The sequence below is a fragment of the Alternaria postmessia genome (genome assembly GCF_024291825.1).
Source record: "Alternaria postmessia strain BMP 2775 chromosome Unknown scaffold_39, whole genome shotgun sequence".
In the NCBI taxonomy this organism is placed as follows: Eukaryota; Fungi; Ascomycota; class Dothideomycetes; order Pleosporales; family Pleosporaceae; genus Alternaria; species Alternaria postmessia.
The window spans coordinates 24,082-44,662 of record NW_026260112.1 but is presented as its reverse complement, the minus strand read 5'-3'; the positions used below and the strand labels follow the sequence as shown (position 1 = coordinate 44,662).

Sequence of the window (20,581 nt, the reverse complement as noted above, 5' to 3'; positions counted from 1 at the left end):
ACAGTACATCAAATATCAAGAATTAATACACTTGAGGACTGCCTAAGTAATACAATGTCATGTAGGATGTTGTATCTTTGTCATTTTTGATAAAATTATGCTTTTTGGAAACGTTCATCGCATTCTAACGAGCATCTCTTCAACACCCTCCAAGCACTTCCTCACCTCCTCTGCCGCCCTCGCAACATACGCTCCGTCAACAACCCTATGATCAGCACTCCAGCTAAACACACACTCCTCCCTCTTGATCAGCTCATCATTGTGCCCAAAGGCTGGCACTACCCTCGCTTTCCCGATACCTAAAATACCAACCTGTGGTCCCACGATGACAGGTGCCACAGTGCCACCGCCTATGCTACCAATATTGCTGACTGTGAACGTTGCGCCAGTGAGATCAGCAGATGAGAGCTTGCCAGCGCGTGCCAGGAAGCTGAGGCGTTGAATTTCCTGGGCTAGCGAGGCGATACTGTGGTTTTGTACATTCTTGATGACGGGTACGAGTAGCCCAGCAGGCGAGTCTACTGCTACACCGATGTTGTGGCTTCCCTTGAGCACAATCTGTGGCTTGTTCGGGTTCGTAGTTGTATCCAAGTGCGAGTTGAGTAACGGGAATCGTTGAAGCGTGAGCGACACAGCCTTGATGATGATCGGTAGCGGTGTTATCCGCTCTGGCTTCTCACGGCCTGCATTATACTTTTTGCGCAGGGACGTCAGTGAGCTGAAGTCTATCGCATCGGTGTACAGGAAGTGAGGGATGGATAGGGATTTGGTCATCTGTTTGAACATGCCAGACTGAACTGGAGTCAATGGCTTGACTTGATCCTCCATTTGTTGTGTGGGAGCGGGCGCTGGTATTGAACTTGTTGATGGTATGGTTGTCGCCTGCTTCATTGCTTCGATATGCCGTTGTACATCGTCTTTAAGTACGCGGCCTTCCCTTCCTGTACCCTCTATGTCCTCAATTTTGAGCTTGTGTTCTTTGACCATATGTCGTACTGCTGGCGTGGCGAGCGATGCATGTTTTCCCGGTTGTCTTTGTGTTGTCGATGGTTCGGATGGTAGAGTTGTGCTTTGATCTGAGAGAGCCAGATCGCCAGTCGCAGCTTTGGTATCGTTCCTCCCAAGCTCAATCTCCTGCTCTTTTGGCTTTGCATTCTCACGCGTACCCTGGTCTGTTTTGGTACCTCCGCCCCCAGTAAGCAGGACCTCGTCGTCTTGTTTGCCTGATCCTCCGTTGAGTAGGGCTTCGTCGGCTGCGGAGATCTCGCTTTGAATGTCGATGTCTACCAAAGGCTTCTACTGTCAGCTCGTCATCTGCAAAAACCTCCAAGTGCAGGCTTACCTTTCCAACCTTAGCCATGTCATCCGCTTCATAGTACAGCTTCTTGATAACGCCATCGAACCGCGAGGTGATCTGGCTGCGATTAGCCAACGTCGTCTTTGTATCTCAAATAACATATACCTCGACAGATGCTTTATCCGATTGTACCTCACAGATTGGGTCGAATTGCTCCACGCGCGCGCCGGGCTGTACGAACCATTGGATAACCTGGCATTCGGTGATACCTATGCACAGCATGATTAGCCTGCACCGCCGCTACCTCTCATTCGCCTACTGACCTTCTCCAATATCTGCCAGCAGGTACGGCTTAACTACCAATAGTCGTTTCGTCCCCCGGAACTCTCTTCTTTGCTCTTGTATGCGAGTGTTTGCATTCCTCGGTACGGTAATTGACGCGCGATGGACAAGGTTTGATCGTGAGAATACGCGGGATGCTTCTCGGCTTGCGAAGGACTTCATGGTGGGCGTAATACGTTTGCAGATTCTTTGTGTGAAAGAAACATATTCATGTACTGCCGCCGAGGTGTGATATTGTGAAGTACCAAAGCCGACAGTTACCGCAGCCGATGACACAAGTGGAAGCTGGGGTAAGCCGCTAGAGGTTTTCCGGTATAGCGGATCGCGGGTTAAGGAAACAGGGGTCTGTTTTCACAATCCCGTGGGTACAACGGCATCCTAGTGTCAAGCCAGAAAATCACACGATGTTGTTGCAGATGTATCCGAATACAAAAATCTATGCCATGGGTATTTTCTTCTCTGCCTTACGACTCTCCAACGACGAGGCAATAGTGCTTGTGCCGTGATGATACAAGCGCACCACGATAGCTAGAGTCCTTCTAGTGTTCAATGACTTCATTGGCGTTACAACATACGAAGCAGAAAACATCAAGAAGCAGCTAGTCAAAGCTTTGTTTTCATGCGACTGAGAGGTTTCTCGACACAAAGCAATATGAAAAGAAGCTCAATACCAGTCCACCCTTCCAGATACCTCGAAGCTTATTTTTCGTGAATGGTATCCTCGTAGGATAGAATGTACCCTGAAGACTTGCATAGTAATCTGCGCTGCAACTCTGTTTAGGAAATAACAATGTGTGTCTTTAAGATAGGTTTTTGGATCCAGAGGGTAGCCCAGCAAACAAGCTTCTTCGTACGGACATACAATACTATGCCACCGCTGGTCCCCGTCCGATCCATAATCTAAAGCTACGGAATGGGCCTCTCCTCTTGTCTGTATTATTGTATTGGAATCCAGGACCCAACGTAAGCTGATTTGTGTTAAAGTACAGCCAACCGTCCAAGATGGCCATGGAATCGGCATGTTGAATCATCGCGTTCCTCACCAACGTCTTCACCACGTAGTCCTCTGGTGGGATAAGACCGGACCCCCCAGGTAAGTTACCATTGACTGTCATATTGGTTTCACTTTCTAGTGTGTCGACATAGTATATAGCGTTCTGTTCGCTCGCTGCGATATACACTCGGCCTCGGTCGTCAGCGGTGAAGCCAGCTTGTTCTGAACCACATTGACCCGGGTCTTGCACGGCAGCAAGGACCTCTTCGTCTGTGAGATTCTGGTTGACAAGAATCTCCTGAGAGATGTAGTAGAAGCGCCGGGAAGCCAGGACGCCCCAGTAGAAGTTGCCAGATGCTATGACATAGTCAGCAATATGAGCGTACATTAGCTCAACATCACCTACCCAACGCGATGCCATCGGCGGCCGTAGTGAGATGACTCTTTTGAGTGCCGTTCCAAGTGTATATGAGCTCGCCGCCATATGACCCAACATAGTTCTCGTCTGCCCGGACAACGCTCGTGTTGAACAGTCTGCGTACTGCACTTCCATTTTCGAGATCCACTGCCAATAACGAGCTATTCTTGCTAGCATCTGTAACAAAAGCATACCCGTCTCTTCCACCTGCAGTCGTGTTGACACGCATATCGTTCATATTCATCCTATGCGACAAAAGATCTTGGGGAATCACATAGGTCCGGAGGTGCTCTCCCGTCGTCTCGTTGAAGCTCATCAGTTTTGCGCCTCCAAACAGCGCATTTGTGTCTGGGCTAGCGTTGGCTGGAATCCCGCTATCCACCACCCACAGCCTTCCCCGGTTGTCTAGAACGATGTTTTGGACATTGATGAAGCAGGTTCTGGGATCTTGACCAACAGTACAGTTCTGCATGTCTGCATTGGGCCATGGTACCTCGTCATTGTAAGACGTGCAAAGCACCACGTTATTTGGTGTTTGTCCAGAGTTGCGAGGATAAGTTAGGTAGAGGTTATGAGAGGAGTCGACAGCTAGGCCCGTGGAAGGCTTTTGAGAATCGTGAATAGGTTCTAGAGATGATCCCACAAGTGTAAAGTCCTGGGGGTACGCGCCGATGGTGTATCCGGGGTCGAAAGGGCGATAACCATCTGATGATGTCTCAAAGTAGCTCGATCCCAATGACTTAGGAACAATCCCCAGTATACCAAGGACAATGAACCTCATTCTGGAGGATATAGAAGCAACCCTTCCGCCGACGGCAAGATAATTGATAAGATTGTGCTCGGTAAACTTATATCGCAACGCCGTTCGTCGAGCCTTGTTATTTATGGATGAGAAGTGGTCTTGTGAAGTGAGTAAAGATGAAGAGCTTTGATGGTAATTTCAAATGTTTCCAAGATTACTACACGAGTCTCTTGAGGGGCCAGAGGATATCCACGACCTCCGCATTAGTCCCATGTCTATTGGCTGCTGATCGAGTACAAACATGGTAAAGCCCATGTAGCCCTTGATGATAAAGAGGGGTGTTTCGGAGGTAATATAGGCTGCATGTGGCGAACACACGAGGAAGCCCGAGGATCATGATCCAATTGCAACATATATCGAAAGCTTACCCTGTGTGGTAGGGTGGTGCGATCGAGTTGTTTGCTCATGATCCGCAAGCAATTCTTAGTCCAAACAGACAACAGCCTAAAACAGAGTATTCCGATGAGATGACACTTTGATCGCCCTGACACTAGTCGCGGGCTGATCGATCGAGATGATGGTGCGGGGATGACGTTGTCGCGCGGAAGGAGTGGACGCACGACCCTTCGTGATTTCGCGACTGCCGAAACGCGTCTGTTAGGGAAAGCGCCGTCAACACTCACATCAGACAACACCGACAGCCATGCGCAGTTCCGATGTCTACGTACGCATTGCAAACGAAGACGATGTTACGCTCAGCCTCCGATACGCCAACTCAACTTTTACGACTTGCTGCCAAACTTGACGAATCCAAGGCCCAACTGCCCTCGAAGCAGATGAGAGACTCTCTCTGCGGACTGGGAACCTTTAACGAGCCCTTCACGATCAGGGCTCATTCCGAATCTCCGTACAACAACAAGCCCGTTACATTCAGACCCGTGCGAGTGATTGGGCGTTCTCAGCTGCCTTTGACCTTCCTCGACCTTTCCACCGATGACAACTTCACCCCAAATAGCCTCTTCGCCGCCCAAATCGACATCCTGGAACACGAGACCGATACACAACAAGATCATGCAGGCCCCAGGATACTCGTTGCACGGCTCGAGGCGAAGAATACATTATACGCAATAGAGCGGGTACAACCCCGCGTCTATAGTATATGTAGGCTTGCCAGCTGGCTCAAGGAGAAAGACGTTACAGACTTATGGAATCCTACGAATCTCAAAGTGCTGCCAGCTCGCCCGAAGACGGAGGCGGATACGGCTGGGCAAGGGAAATGGTGGCACCAAGCCGCGGTGGAGACGCACGCTGTAGAATTACCAGCGAAACGAGCGCGGATGACAATGATACGACCGAAATCACGACAAGAGACGACGATCGAACAAGTTCAACAGCCTGAAATGACTATTGAAGCTTCGGGGATCGAGCATTTGGACATGGTTCCTACCGAACACCCTCTAGAGCTTATGCCCGACGCACCGTCTCCACAAGAGCAACTTGACCTATTGGTTCAACATTACTTGGACGCAGTTTACATGTCCAAGACCTCGCTTGCATACCTGGTGAAGGGTCCAATCACTCGGATACGGAACACATTCACGTCAGCGGAAGAAGGAGCTCCGGCAACACATGAACTCGTTACATTTTTGAAGACCATGTTGCTAAGTCCCAAGGCCAGCGAAAAGAAATATCACGAGAAACTGCCATCGTTGATCAAGGAGATACCACCCGGAAGCTACTCAGACGACGAGCACGCTGCAGTTGCTAGCAAGCCCAAGAAGTCAAAGAAAAAGCTGAAGCTCAGTCGAGAGGGCATATATCCACAAGAAGAGGCATTGGTCAAGAAATGGTGGCAGTCAGAATTACCAAGCGGCGACAGCATGGCTACGGAGACCCCAGATCAGCGCATCAGGAGGCGTATTGGAGATCTACGGGTCCGCGAGACGCTTGCTCAGCTGATTCTCATGCTCGAAATTATCGCACTAGAAGCACTCTCCACACACAAGCCACTTCCAGACCAACACTCTATTGCGGACGGAACTCAGACTCAAAGCGAGCCGAAGAAGCGCAAGAAGAAACTCGACGACATTAACTTGCAGCTCGATTTGCTGCTTGACAAACTCTGCATTTGGCATGCTACAGAAGAGATGGGCATACTAGACTTTGATACAAAGCCATCAAGGCAGGATGCTTCCGACGGATCCGGAAGAAACGGTTCCAGTGATCGCTTACACAGTTTCTGCGTCGAAGTCATAATCCCCTTCTACATCAATCGACTACCTGAGCAGGCGCTCATGGTCAACAAGAAGCTTGGTGGACCCACACATAGCTTGCCAACCAAACGAAAGGCAGCGAGACCGCCACTCAGCTCTCGTAAATCCGGGAGTTTGAAAGAACCCGAGGTGAAGAAGTCACGACGCTCGTTAGCTCGTGTTGCGACAGACAATACCGGACGGACTGTTGAACGAACAACACCTTCGCTGAGCCGATCTGCCACCGATTCGGCACTTCTAGACGGCATCAAACGAGAGGGTAGCGAGGTCCCACTTTCCGCCATACCTTTTCGACGGAGCCCGTCTAAGAGCGCCCGGCAATCCATGTCTCAGATCCGACATTTGCAGGGCCGCCAAATCGATCTCGCCCAGCCGTCGGCTGCTGCATCAGCTAAGATTAAGCACAAGCAGCGAGTCGAGGAAGATCTCCAGGAGGCTATACTAGCGCTGAAGAAGCCCAACCGTGGACTAGCTGCTGGTGGCTACGTTGCCGACCTCGAGCAACGCGGGCTGGGCTTGCCCAACAAGTCGAGGAAGCCAACAGTTACTGTGAGGAAGACCATAAAAGAAGTCCAGGTGTCTGCAACGCCCCGAGTCAACAAGAGAACGAAGAATATGGTTGAGCAGACGCCGACCCACCACCACTACGACCCGTTCGTTAGGCCTCCCGGGGCGGAAGCGCCTTCTTCCAGCGGATTCTGCGTGCCGTCTTCAGGAGTGCGTCCACCAGCTGCGATGGTGCCGGCAACGGGCCACCGCCACACGACGGCTCGAAATCTAGCGCAGTCGGGCATTGCCGAGACACCGTCCAAGGCACCAAATAGCCAACCCTTCTCTACGGATTCAGTCCGGAGGAAGATCTTCGCAACTCCATTGAAGGCGGCGGCACCTTCTTTGGGCAGCAGAGATCTTGGGCAGTCGCACGTGTTTGAGACACCTGTCAAAACTCGAGGTAGTTCACCTCATGACGACACCGACTTTGCACTTCCTACGCTTTTTGCTACACCTACCAAACCTTTGTTTGCCCCAGTAACTGAAGTCGCCCCCGCAGCACTCGCTGCAGTGGACAATGATACCGTTGAGCCGTCGATATACGATGCCCTGGGATGGAACGACGACGATGATGGCTTCTGATGGGATGACGTACAATTTCTTATATACTTTTAGTGCCTGCGTTAGCGAACGTACGATAGATTTGCATGTAACGGAGTATTGGGCAGCGTGCATAGCATCTTGGGATTTGCATAGGCGTACGAGACCATAGTGTAGTTACACGGTTCATGATTCCCCTGGTGATTAGTAAGAGACAGCATAGCATAGCAATCGGATGTGTGCCCCCGTGTGTGCTCCTAGCTCAGGCTCCCGTGTCGCCATAAAGTCCAAGCTATGCTTACTTGAAGCGGACAAGCCTCTGGTCAACGCACGCGTGTGGGCATAATGTCTGGTCCAGGCAACGATGGATCGAAAGAAGAATTCTTTTGCGTGTGCATCATCGTGTCCGTGAATCGTTCTACAGTGTTTCTTTCGGCAAGATGTAATTCCCCGAAACGCGATGCCAACGTGTGATCGTATGTGAGGCGACAGGTACCCGTACGATGAGGAACCAGGGATCGCCGTTATAGCGCATATAGAGCCGGCGTCCCTTGCAGTAGACGACTTAGGCCGACGCCGGATATGAGAGTCAGCAAATCAGCTTGCAGCGCCCCCGTGGCCGCGCTGCCAATTTGCCGGGGATCACCAACAATCGGCCCTTAGCCTGTGCCCCTAAAGACGCCTCCAGTTGCCGGCTGGTCCATGCTGCCGTCTGTCTAAAGCCCTAATCACGCTGAAATTATGAAAATCAGAGACACGCGCCCGCGGTCTTTCACTTCTCGAGTCCTGATTTACTTGCCTTAACACCGCTCCCGACTCAGTCGTATCACTATCACACAGTGTGATCGCGTCGCCAAACCTCAGGCCCCGAACATGCTCAGTACTGCAGCCAAGCTAAGGTAGCCGACCCAACTGGACAACTGCAGGTAACCATGGCTGTCGCTGCAGCTTCCCGTCCTGCGCCCCATGGACAGCGCTCGCCAACCCTCAGCGATGCGGGCATGATCCTACCATCTTTTGCGACCGACTTTGAGCACGAGGAGGCTTTGCCTACTCCCTCTCCAGAGCGTCCCCCGTCGCCGTCCGACCTCTACAAGCAGGCAAACTCAAGTCGAGTCAGATTAAGTTCCGCACCCCAGGGCCGGCGCCGCGCTTCACAACAAACAAAATCCCCGTCCCTATCAGCACAGTCCTCGCGCTCCACGCTGCGCAACATGCCCGACTCAGAGGCAACTCCTAAGAATGTGCTTGCCCGTGACGATGCTTTTGCTTCGTCTCCCACCATCCAGAATGCACTGAACAGCCACTCACCTGGCAACTGGCACGGGCAAGACCACCACAAGATTAGTCCTACTTCAAGTTCCATCTTCAGCGAAGACTTTGAGCAGTGGCCTGGGTTCGATAGCCACGACAGCTTCGAGGACAGCGGAGTAGATCTTGAAGAGCAAGAAAAGCGCAACCACTCCATGCAGGACAGCGACGCTGGCGACGGCATGGGCAACGAGCGATGGCACGAGGACCGTACTAGTGGCAGCGACGACGATGACGACCCGTACTCATCTGCCGCGCTCAGCAGGAGGGCAGAGATCATCTTGGCCAATGCGAAGAAGCGGCTGAATGTATGCGCTTCCTCACGCCACGATAGACTAGATGTTCGCTAACAGAGACAGGTAATGGAGGGTAACCTCCGCGGCGCACGAGAATCACTCGTTGTCTCGCCCACCTTCAATTCGAGAAACCAATCTTCCGACTTGACCTCACACATAGCGGCAAGTCGCGACCGTGACCGACGATTGTATGCGGGCATGGGACCAATACCTCCGCGCATCCATTCATATCGCCAGTCTCTCCTCACTCCCCACGGCAGTAGCCCCGGCCACACACGGGGTATGAGCGAGACGTCGGTGCCACTGCCGTTCACGCCTTCATACTCGTACCTGACCCGAACTACATCCAACAAGCGATCTTCCAGTGCATTTGGCCACACCAGCGGCCCGTGGTCGCCCGAAGGCTACGGTCAGGGACGCTTTCCTATCAAGGAGTCCCGAAGCGTTGAGCACCTTCGCAATCCTCGTACAACATGGAGCAGTAGTGACCGCGAGCATGCTGCAAGGTCCGCCTCAAGAAGTTCAAGATCCCCGACTGCACTGGAGACTTTGCCAGAGGATGAAGACGGCGCGAGGGTACATCGGTCCACTTCTGCAGCTAGTGGTCTTCGTGACCAGATGAACGACCTCAAGGGCAGAATTTCCAGTCTGAAGCTGAAGGCACAAGAAGACCATCTTCGACGCCGAAGCATGCAAAGCCTACGCGCACCGAGCCCCTTCACGTCTTCCGAGACATGGCATCCAGGGAACACAACAAACGCTGGTTTGGGTATCACGACGGATCCCTACGAAGAACAAGAACGTCCGTTGACAGCCACTACCACCACCTCTCAGAAACACGGCGAGAAACTCGTTACTCACTTCAGCAAACAAGGTCAAGGGGCCAACGCGTACTCCGTTCAGCCCTACGACCAGGCTGAGGAGGAGTCGGGTGCATCAACAGCGTTTGAAGACGACGACGATGCTGATGAGACTGAGTCTGATTTCGTCTCGGTCAATGGAGACGACGAAGAACCTGGCCCTGATAGTGTGTATGAGGACGCTGTTTATGAGATGCCTGTAACAGAACGACACGAAGATCGTATAGATGCATTCGATTACGAGACATTCTTCCTGCACAGTGCGATGGGAACCTACAGCCTAGAAGATCGCCGATCGAGTACCAGTTCTGGTACTTCTACCGAAACGACCCGACCCGTGACAGCTGTCCAGACCACTGACGATCTGAGCACCGCTGAGAAGAGAGTCTCTATCCACCAACGGAACCCCAGCGTCGACTCGGTCTCGACTGTCGCCACGTTTGCTACTGCAGCAGAAGAACAAGACGACGATGACGACGACGATAAGAATGAGCATATGGATCAATTCTCCCAGCAGATAATGTCAAGCCAAAATCGGGTGCCCTCTCGCCCTGGCACCCAGAACGGCCTCCTCTCATTACGCTCCGACTCGGCGATCAATATGCGACGCGGCAACGGCGCATCTCCAACACAATCATCACTATCACGTGGCTCATCTTCGCCTGGAGAGCTTGCCAGCGGACTTCAAACCTCGAGGATATTCTCTATCCTCACAGAAGGCAGCAGGGACGAACCACGGGTAGCACTGAGCGAAGAAGAGACACAACTCATCTACGGGCTTGCCTCGAGCATCCAGAATGTCTGCTCCAATCTGCAACACACATATGGTGATGCATACGAACGCAAGGCATGGCGACGAAGACTTGATGAAGCCCGCAAAATACTTAATGGCGAGGACATTGAAGACAACCAGTCCTTTTAATGCGCCGCAATCGTTCTCTTGATTTTCCTTTCTCCCGACTTACGGTAATGTCTAACTCGACTGCAGCGGTTTAGCGTCTCGTCTCCACTTTCACGAGCTTACTCGATATCATGTGTAATTTCGGGTCATTCCCTACTTTCTTTCGATCCCACCATTTCTTTTGCTTTGGCAGATGTGCTGTATTTTGTTTAGGAGGTCATGACTATTGGATTATAGATAATTTCTCTTATGTGTATTGATACCCGGGAAGCGGCGGTGGCGGGGTCATAGGACTCCGGTGTATGTGGACACGTTTTTTTCCACATGGCAGTGCAGGTACTTCTTAGCTCTAGAATCTAACAAGCCCATCTTCCACGTACGTAGGGCTGCCAGAACCAATCTACGATCTACAAACCCAATCTACAGATCTGCGCACCCAACACATTGGGCCTGACCGTTTGTCAAGTCACGTCTCTGGAAAGCTATCAGAAGACGATGGAATTCTAGGGTGGAGTCGGGCGCGAGATTTACCCCTCCCGAGACCGTCACGAACCTAGATCCATGGGAGGATTGCCTCCAACTTTGGGGTGACAGCCCCACCAAACACAGCCGTGTCTGGCCCTCTTTGACATTAAACGCATGCAAAATACAGCCCGCTCTGCGTTGTACATGTACCGTCACGTCGACAGCGAGCGAGAGCGGCAGCTCTAATGCACGCGTGGTACGCGTGCAGGTTTGCCGCGCTCTGCGATGTGTGCCGGCGGCGCGCTACCATTGGGTAGAGTGCGCACATGTGCGGCAACATGAGGACTGGCGGTGTAGAGACGGCCATGGTAACCATATGCAACACAAGATGCCAACAGCACGGATACCCACTAGACACTCCGCAATTGGCCCACTACGGCGTGGCTGGGGGCGTGCTAGACAGAGAAGGATGGGTTCCGAAAGAGCCATGCTGCTTGCTGCACCCGGCGCCTCCAAACTGAAGCACAACATTGAATCATCCACAACACACGCTCATGCAATGCGCCCCGGCCCTAACCGTAAATTTTTACTCCCAGCGGAATAACTCAGACCTGCCGCCCGCATCGCGCATCGTCGCAGTTTCCCTGCATTTGATCCCATCTCGACATCTCACGATATCTGGGACAAACCTCCCACAACCACCCTCCCCCCAGCCCGCCCCGGCTGAATTCCTGCCCCTCGACGAGCCACCCCTCATTTTTGGAAATCTCGCCTACGGCTGGCCCGGGCGCGTGTGTGTGACGAAGGTGGATGAAACGAACCGCAAGCTCCAACAGGCTTGGTGCGCGCAACGAGCAAAGCCTATTCGACCCCGATAACGATTGGCGTTGCGGAAAGACATCCATACACACCACACAGTCCTTGTGACCACTCGCGAAGCCCGTTCCCCTGCTTTCGCCTCTGACGCTCACTGAATCTGAATCTGCGCGTCTGCAGTCTCCTGCATCCTCCTGTACCTGCTGCGACCGCGACTCTTTAATTCGACGTTTGCCGATCGCCTCGTCTTGGAGTTTTAATATTTGCTTGCTGTAATCTGCGACGGATTGCATCACCATCTTCGCTTGTTGAGGGCCATACTTTTTGCCCTCGTGTACTACTACAGCTGGACGCATCGAGACCCTGCAGCAGCAGACCGCGAGGGAAGTCACGCTGCACCATCCCGTCTCCGTATCGTATACGAAGACACCTACCGCCCGCGCATTTGCATCCTCGCCGCTCCACGCTCGCGGTTTCGCACGAGCGCTCATGTGCCTACCTCCGCCCTGCTCCTTCTATTTGCGCGTCTCTCACTCGCACAATGTCTCTCGCCAGCTCTCGTCACGTCGCCGCCGTCGCGCCATCTGCGAGACCAAGGATCCCGCTGCTTTCGAGGACTGGATCGGATGAAAGAGATTGGGACACAAAAACTGATGATATGCAAGTTGAGCATACTTGGCCAGCAAGCTACGCCTCTGGAAACACAACAGCTTGGGAGTCTGAGAATGACTGGCCCATTGCTGAGTTGATGGCGGACATATACCAGGCGCTGGATCGGCTGGAATGCACCAGCACTGGAGACAAGAGTCCGAGTGGAGGTTTTATTCTGGTATGACGACACTGCTTTGTTTGGTCCCTTTGCCCATGTTTGGTTCACGATCACTCCACACTCCGCACTGCACTGTTGACCGCTTTTCGCGTTTCTTGATTCCTGGCTCACATTCTAACAACTACTCAGCGGCATAGTCTTGACACCCAGTTGTCGCGCTTCCATCTATCGACATCTGAGTCCTCCATGGAATCATGGAGTCCATCACTGCGAAACTATGGATCCCCACCACCCTCATACGATGAATCGGTTGCAGATATGCCCCCAGACTACACTTCCACCAATGCGCTAGCATTTGCGAAAACGCCTGATTCTTCACCGTTTCCTTCTTTCCGCGCCTCATTATGCTCTAGTGTCAATCATTTGCGCAAACACAACAGTTCATCTCCAAAGTCTTCATTCCTCCTCGATGTGAAATCTCCATATGTGGACATCGACTTTGGCTATAGTGACACCGGCATCAGATCGCACGCAAAGAAAGCCAAGAAAGCAGCAGCTAAGAAACCCGCGGCAGCACCTCCACCAGCGGACGACAGCAAAGGAGAGGAAGCTGGTGGTGGCGATAACGGTGGGGGTGACCCGCCTGCCGATAGCGGGGCTGGAGGCGATGGTGGCGACGGGGATAAGGGGAAGAAAAAGACCAAAAAGGAGAAGGAGGAAGAAGAGCGCTTGAAGAAGGAAGAGGAGGAGCGTGCGAAGAAAGAGGAGGAAGAGCGTCTTGCGAGGGAAGAAGAGGAACGCTTGCAAAAGGAGGAGGAAGAACGTCTTGCGAAGGAGGCTGAAGAAGAAGCCGAGCGCAAGAAGAAGGAAGAGGAAGAAGCAGCCGCTGCAGCTGCAGCGAAACCGTCGATATTAAGTGCCACCTCAGGTTTAAGCTGGGGAAAGGAGCCAGCTTCAAACACAGATGACTGGGCATCTTTTGGCGCGGCCGCTCCCGGCAAGAAGAAGAAGGGCAAAAAGGGGAAGGTTGGTCATTTCGGCTTTTTAGTTACACATAGCAGCACGCTAACTTACGACAGGCCGAGCCCGCACCCCCGCCTCCTCCTGACCCTCCAGCGGAACCGCCGACAACATTCGACGACATTATTCTTGACGAAGGAAGCGCTCCAAAGATTGACATGGATTTCGGTGATACAGGCGAAAAGAAATCTGGATTTGGACTTCCTGGACTTAGCAGTTGGACTTCTGGTTGGGGCTCATCGAACAAAGAGGCTAGTGCTGAAAGCGACAATCCTTGGGGTTCTTCAGATAAGAAGAAGAAGGATGATGGTTTCGACTTCGACTTCGATGCGTTCAAGAGCCCCCCAGCTGAGGAGAAGCCTGCTGAAGATGACGGATGGGGTGGCTTAGGCGCCACGACCAAGGTCAAGAAGAAGAGCAAGAAAGGGGCCTTGATTGACGACAGTGTACCGGAAGTTCCTCCTCCACCGCCAGAGCCTGAGAAGAAAGAGGAGGACGACTCATGGGGAGCATTCAGCTTTGGTGGCACCGCAAAGGACAAGAAGAAAAAGAAGAAGGGAGTGGTTGAGGAAGAGGCTCCACCACCTGAGCCAGAACCGGAACCTGTCGTCGATGAACCGTCACCTGTCAAAGAAGAGGATCCATGGGGTGGTGGATGGGGAGCGGCTGCTGCTGGTACCAAGAAGAAGAAAGGTAAGAAAGGAGCCAAGGAAGAACCGCCTCCCGAACCAGAACCGGAACCGGAGCCTGAGCCCGTACCCGAACCTGAGCCGGAACCTGAGCCCCCAAAGGTAGAGGTAGATCCTTATGCAGGGCTTAGTAAGTCACAAGCGAAGAAACTCAAGGCCAAGTTGGACAAAGAGGCGAAGTTGAAGGAAGAGGAAGATGCGAAGCGCCAGAAAGAGGAGGAAGAGGCTGCTGAGATCAGACGACAGGAAGAAGAAGAGGCAGAACGGCTACGCTTAGAAGAGGAGGAAGCGGAGTTGAAGAGGATGGAAGAAGAGGAAGCTGCCGCTGCCGCCGCCGAAGCCGAGAAGAGCAAGAAAGACGACCTCTGGGGCGATTGGGGTGGTGCTGCTCCGACGACGTCCAAGAAGAAGAAAAAGGGCAAGAAAGGTGCAGAGGAAGAAGTTCCGCCTCCTCCACCACCTCCGCCTGAGCCCGAAGTCGAGCCTGAGCCTGCTCCTGAGGAGAAGCCCGCCGACCCTTGGGACGATTGGGGCTCAGCAGCCCCTATCACGAAGAAGGGAAAGAAGAGCAAGAAGGGAGTCATTGAACCGGTCGTCGAGGAGCCGCCACCACCGCCAGAACCGGAGCCTTCCCCACCACCAGAAGAAGAGAAGGGGTCAGACTGGGGTCTGAGTTCGATCTGGGGCGGATCGAAGAAAAAGAAAAGGAACCAGTCGGTCGAGTTAGACGCGTTTCCTGCAGCTTCACCAGAGCCTGTCATCGAAGAACTCGCTTCCGTTCATCAACCCGAAGATGTCGAAGAGCCCAAGGAAGACGAATCTGACGACTGGGGCGCACCATCTTGGAGCAAGAAAAAGAAGAAGGACCCAAAGAAGGACGCGCCAGTAGAAGTCATTGAGGACACCATGACACCTGTTCAAAAACCAGATGAGGACGACCCTTGGGGTAGCGCAGCTTTTAATATCGGCAAGAAAGCAAAGAAGGGTAAGAAGGGGCTCGTTCCGCCTAACGTGCCCACGCCCCCGGGAGAGTTTGATGGAGACTTTCCGGCACCCAAAGAAATCGAAGCTCCTCCGCCAGCTGAGGACGAGGATATCTGGGGTGCTGCTGCTAAGGTATCCTCAAAGAAGAAGGGCAAGACCGTGGGCAGTCTTCTTAGCAAATTTGAGCCTCAACCCCCTGCTCCAACCGACACCTTCGAGGATCTCATATCGCTTGACGAACCGCCACCAGCTGAAGAACCAGCTGTGGAAGAACCGCCTGTTGAAGAGAAGAAGAAGAGTAAGAAAGAAAAAGAGAGCTCAAAGTCAAGTAGCATGTGGGGCTCTCTGGGCGGCTCTAAAGCGCCGAAGAAGGAAACTTCCTTGGAAAAGAGAGCGCGAGAGAAACGTGAGAAGAAGGAGCGGGAAGAGCAGGAGCGTCTAGAACGGGAGGCTGCTGAGAAAGAGGAAGAAGAGCGTCTCGCCCGTGAAGCTGAGGAGGCGGCTGCAGCTGAACAGGCACGTATCGAGGCTGAAGCTGAGGCAGCACGCATAGCAGAAGAAGAACGACTAGAGGAGGAGCAGAGGAAGCGCGAGGAGGAGTCAGCAGCGTCGAAGCTCGCAGGCTGGGGCGCCAGTATCTGGGGCGGAGGAAAGAAGAAAGAATCCACCAGAGAGAAGAGACTCCGTGAGAAGAAAGAGGAAGAAGAGCGTTTGGCGAAGGAAGCTGCTGAACAAGCAGAGAGGGAGCGTCTCGAGCGTGAGGAAGAAGAGCGTCTTCAGCGCGAAGAAGAGGAACGCTTAGAACAGGAACGCCTTCAGCGTGAAGAAGAGGAACGCATCGCGGCAGAAGAAGCTGAGCGTGCTGCTGAAGAAGAACGGCAACGTATTGAGGCTGAAGAACTTGAGGCAGCACGTAAGGCCGCGGAAGAGGAAGAAGCTCGTCGTATCGCTGAGGAGGAAGCTAAGGCAAGTTCTGGATGGGGCATGTTTGGTCTGGGTAAGAAGAAGGAGTCGACGAAGCAGAAGCGTGAGCGAGAGGCCAAGGAAAAGAAGGAGCGTGAAGAGAAGGAGCGGCTAGAACGTGAAGCTAGAGAAGCCGCTGAAGCCGCCGAAGCCGCCGAGGCCGCCGAAGCTGAAGCAGCTGCAGCTGCAGCCGCGGAGGAGGAAGCGCGTCTTGCGAAGGAAGCTGAAGAAGCCGAGTTTGCTCGCATTGCTGCTGAACAGGACATGGTCCTCGAGCCTGAGCCGCCAGTTTCCTCGAAAGAGAAGAAAAAGAAAAAGAAGAGGGGGGTTGTTGAAGAACTCCCTCCACCTCCTCCGCCTCCACCCGCTGAGCCTACGAACGATGACGACTTGTTTGATCTTATCAAGGATGAAGATGCGGGCGAGCTTTTGGCTGAACTCGAGAAGCCCACTAGGAAAGAACAGAAGGCCGCAGAAACAGGCTGGGGTAGCGCATGGGGTATCTCTCTCCGCAAGACGAAGCCTGAACCGGCACCCGTTATTCCCGACCCTGAACCGGAGCTAGAACCAGAGCCTGAGATGGATGAGATGGAAGAGCCTGAAGAGCCTCCAGAGGAGCCGGAGCCGGAGCCGGAGGCCATCGAGGAACCTCCGCCACCAAAACTCACGCCCAAGGAGGAGCGAAGACTCAAAAAGTCCAAGAAACATCGACACGCCGAGCCCGAGCCCGAACCGGAACCTGAGCCGGAGCCAATCGTCGAAGAACCTGAACCTGAACCTGAACCCGAACCGGAGCCTGAACCGGAGGTGGTCGTGGTGGTCGAAAAACCCAAGAAGAAGCTTTCGTCCAAGGAGAAGAAAAAACTGGAAGAAGAGAAGCTGAAAGAGGAGAAACGACTGAAGAAGCTCAGGAAGAAGGGGATAGTAGAAGCTCCGCCTCCGCCTCCGCCTCCCCCTGAACCCGAAGCTGAACCTGAACCTGAACCTGAGCCAGAGGAAGAGGTACCTGCCGAGAGGTCGCCTGGAGTTGGTGCATTCCCTGATGACGATGACGATATGATGGACTTTGCTGATGCGCAGGAGCCGCCACCAGAGGAGCCTGCAGAACCAGAACCCGAGCCTGACGTTGAGCCGGAGCCTGAGCCAGAACCTGAGCCAGTTTCCATTCTCCAGCAGTTGCAGAAGCTGAAGAAGACCAAGAAGAGCAGCAGATCAAGGGGCATGACATTTGACGACCCTCCACCTCCACCGCCGCCTCCAGAACCAGAGGCTGAACCGGAGCCGGAGCCAATTGTGGAAGAGGAAGAGCCTGAACCAGATCCGGAAGATGAACCTGAACCTGAACCAGAGCCAGAGCCAGAGCCTGTTGTAGTGGTGCCTGAGAAGAAGCTCAAGAAATCTAAGAAAAGCAGCAAGTCATATAGGCGCCATACAGAGCCTGAACCTGAACCCGCACCTGAGCCGGAACCGATCGTTGAAGAACCCGCTGAAGATGCAGATCCGGGTGACATGGATGACGAAGATGCAGACGTTAAACTTCCTACGCCACCTCCAGAATCTCCAAGAAAGGAGCGCGCTAAGCTGGGTCGCAGTGCTACCACAGCTGGAGGCTGGGGCCTCTTTGGTGCAGCCAAAACTTCCAAGACTAGGAGAGTATCCGGTGGTGAAGAAGGCGCAGGCAAGCCTGATATGCCACGCACAAAGTCTGCGCGAACCTCGTCTACTCGGGACAACGATATGAAGTCACGATCATCAGGCTCAAATGAAGTGCACATGTCTAAGCCAACAGTATCACGTTCCAAGTCAACACGCGCTGCTACCGGACTAGGTGCCATGTTTGGTGTTGCGGCGCCGCCCCCGCCTTCGCGCTCAAAGTCGCATCGCACCAAGACGTTATCGCGCCGACCTTCAATTGATCAGGACGCTGCCATGATGTCGCCGCCACAAACAGATACCGACGCGAGGGTGTCTTCAAAGGCCGCCAAGATGATGGGTATGAAAAGCTCGTCGCGCAGGACCAGTACAAGGGACGCCAGAGACAAGGGCAGGTCTTCTCGAGGTAAGCCGTTCCCCGCTAAGCATGATACGCCTGTAATTGGCCGGCGTAGCCGTAAGCAAACACATGGAGCTAACCGCATGGCAGCTGTTCCAGACCCATATCCTGTAGACGATGACCAAGATCTCGACGATGAGTCTCCTCCCCCAGCAACCCGTCCAGAACCATCGCGTCGCAAATCTAAGCGCGACTCAGCGCAACCCCTCGAGCCCGTGACTGCACCGCCTAGCGCTGACGATCCTATCATCGTCGACCCTATGGACCTGGACCCTGTCCCAGCTGAAGCTGAACGGCCCCGCCGCGAACGAGAGCGGGAGCGACCTCGCCGTGCGCGCGGCAACTCTGATGCCATCAACACGCTTGCTGGTGTCGCCGGCACTGCTGCAGCTGTAAAGGGCTTCAAGGGAATGTTTGGCCTTGGTCGCAAGAAGACTGCGCCGGCTGAAGAGGCACCCCGCGAGCGCCGTCGCACCGCCTACGAGACCGAAGACGAGCGCAGACATCGCAAACGATCAACAACCCGTGGGGGCGCAACAGAAGATGAGGCAAAGCGACTGCGACACGAGCGCCGCAGCTTGCGCAATCCTCCCCCCGAAGATATCATGATGTCTGGCGCGAATGGCACTCCTGACGATTATGATGCGGAGCGAGAGGCAAGACGAGCTGAGCGTAGGGCCAAGCGCGATGCAGAGAAAGGATCTCGACGTGCTGAGCTTGAAGAAGCAGAGGCTAAGGCAGAACGCCGCCGCGAGCGTCAGCGTGAGAATGAACAAGCGACTCTTGCGGAGAAGAAGGCTCGCCAAATGGCCGAATTGGAGCGGCGCAACCAGGAAGCCGAGGAGCAACTGCGCCGCATGGCAGAGAAGGAGGAACGAAAGAAAGCACGAGGCGGAGACGAACGAGAGCGCGAGAAGCGTTCTTCGCGCCGCAAAGAAAAAGACCGCGAAGAGCCCCGTCCGAAGACCGAACGCCGTCGAACAACACATGTGGACGAGGATGCAGAACGCCGTCGTCGTCACGAAGAACGCCGCGCTGCTAGACGCAACTCCGACTACCCAGTGCAAGCTAGCGGCGAGCCTATCACTGACTATTTCGACGAGCGCAACGGCGCAAGGCGCTCAAAACATCGCAGTTCGCGCCAGGCTCCCGAGGAAGAGAACATGCCGTACATTAATAACAAGAGCGGCGACAAGACCTCCTCTTGGGTCGAGTCTCTCGCCGAAGAGCCACCCCTCCCTCCACCCATCTCCGAAACAGTTCTCGATCCCGCCCCAGGCACCCGTGAGGAGCTCGATGACGAAGAAACTTTCTCCCAAGACGAAGACGTCCGCCTGCGTATCGCCGGCCGCAGGGGACCAAAGCGCGACAAAGAGCGCGCCGAACGCCGCAAGGCTGAAGACAAGGAACGTGACCGCGACAGGTCACACAAACATAGTCGAAGGGCGACGCACTATGAAGGCATGAAGGTGCCAGAAGAGGAGGTGGAGAGAAAGAGGACCTCGCGCAGGACGAGCTATGCGCCTGCGTATGAAGAGCTGCCCGTTCGTACTTGGGATGGCAGACCAGCCGTTAATGGCGGTGCGCCTGCTGTCAAGAGGGGAAGTTGGATGAAGAAGTTCTTCTAAGCTACGGCTCTTTTTCTAATCTTCTATCCCCGGTTTTGGATTTCACGATGTAATATGGATTCTACGAGATGACATTCTTGGATGTGTATATGTTTTGATTGGAAATGTTTGGATTATGGATGGAACGAAGCGAAATGGGTCTGATACTTTTGGATTCGTCCTTTTTAACGCATTGCGCGGCGTTTTCGTTCGCGGGTTTTTGTTCTTGGTTCCAACTTGGGAACTTATTCTTGTCTACTTTATTACTTTTATTCATGAGAACTAGTTTACTTCTTCCTTCATTCTATCTTGTTCAGCATCTTCTTCAGTCACTACATTCTTGTTATACCCCTGGGTTTGTCACATCGTTGCTTGAGTTTCTTGGGTATTTACGGAATGGGCTGATGGGGTGTGAGATAGATACCCACTCTCTTACATTATACAAGCCAACAGTGCAATCATGAATCGTGCTACCTGTGCCTACTCGTGATGTCGGTGCACATGTGAGACTTTGCTAATTCAAGCATGTGCAAGTGAAACTCTGCGTTGCTTAATCGTCGTTTGGTATATCAGATACTGCTTTAACCCAGCCACCCATGACGCCTATCGCCGAACCCATGCTAGTTCCTTGTGGATGCTATCGAACTACTCATAACCCTCCATGCTTACTATTCCTGCTTCCTGTTATT

The 20,581-nt window shown here is 53.5% G+C and overlaps 5 protein-coding genes across 5 annotated transcripts; 3 read left to right on the top strand and 2 right to left on the bottom strand.

The window, feature by feature from the left end:
• Positions 1-114: 114 nt before the first annotated feature.
• On the bottom strand, positions 115-1,801 carry J4E82_006541 (uncharacterized protein; the record flags this gene model as incomplete). Its single annotated transcript, XM_051732797.1, has 4 exons — positions 115-1,296; positions 1,343-1,414; positions 1,463-1,566; positions 1,621-1,801. The coding sequence occupies 4 exons, from the start codon at positions 1,799-1,801 to the stop codon at positions 115-117; spliced, it is 1,539 nt and encodes a 512-aa protein (XP_051587376.1).
• A 704-nt stretch (positions 1,802-2,505) lies between these two features.
• J4E82_006540 (uncharacterized protein) lies at positions 2,506-3,289 on the bottom strand (the record flags this gene model as incomplete). The annotated part of the gene is made up of 2 exons (XM_051732796.1): positions 2,506-2,990; positions 3,040-3,289. The coding sequence occupies 2 exons, from the start codon at positions 3,287-3,289 to the stop codon at positions 2,506-2,508; spliced, it is 735 nt and encodes a 244-aa protein (XP_051587375.1).
• A 1,220-nt stretch (positions 3,290-4,509) lies between these two features.
• J4E82_006539 (uncharacterized protein) lies at positions 4,510-7,200 on the top strand (the record flags this gene model as incomplete). Its single annotated transcript, XM_051732795.1, has 1 exon — positions 4,510-7,200. One exon carries the CDS (start codon positions 4,510-4,512, stop codon positions 7,198-7,200), a length of 2,691 nt encoding a protein of 896 aa, XP_051587374.1.
• An 890-nt stretch (positions 7,201-8,090) lies between these two features.
• J4E82_006538 (uncharacterized protein) lies at positions 8,091-10,547 on the top strand (the record flags this gene model as incomplete). The annotated part of the gene is made up of 2 exons (XM_051732794.1): positions 8,091-8,777; positions 8,829-10,547. 2 exons carry the CDS (start codon positions 8,091-8,093, stop codon positions 10,545-10,547), a joined length of 2,406 nt encoding a protein of 801 aa, XP_051587373.1.
• A 1,801-nt stretch (positions 10,548-12,348) lies between these two features.
• On the top strand, positions 12,349-19,913 carry J4E82_006537 (uncharacterized protein; the record flags this gene model as incomplete). Its single annotated transcript, XM_051732793.1, has 4 exons — positions 12,349-12,636; positions 12,766-13,602; positions 13,656-18,291; positions 18,376-19,913. 4 exons carry the CDS (start codon positions 12,349-12,351, stop codon positions 19,911-19,913), a joined length of 7,299 nt encoding a protein of 2,432 aa, XP_051587372.1.
• Between the last annotated feature and the right edge of the window lie 668 nt (positions 19,914-20,581).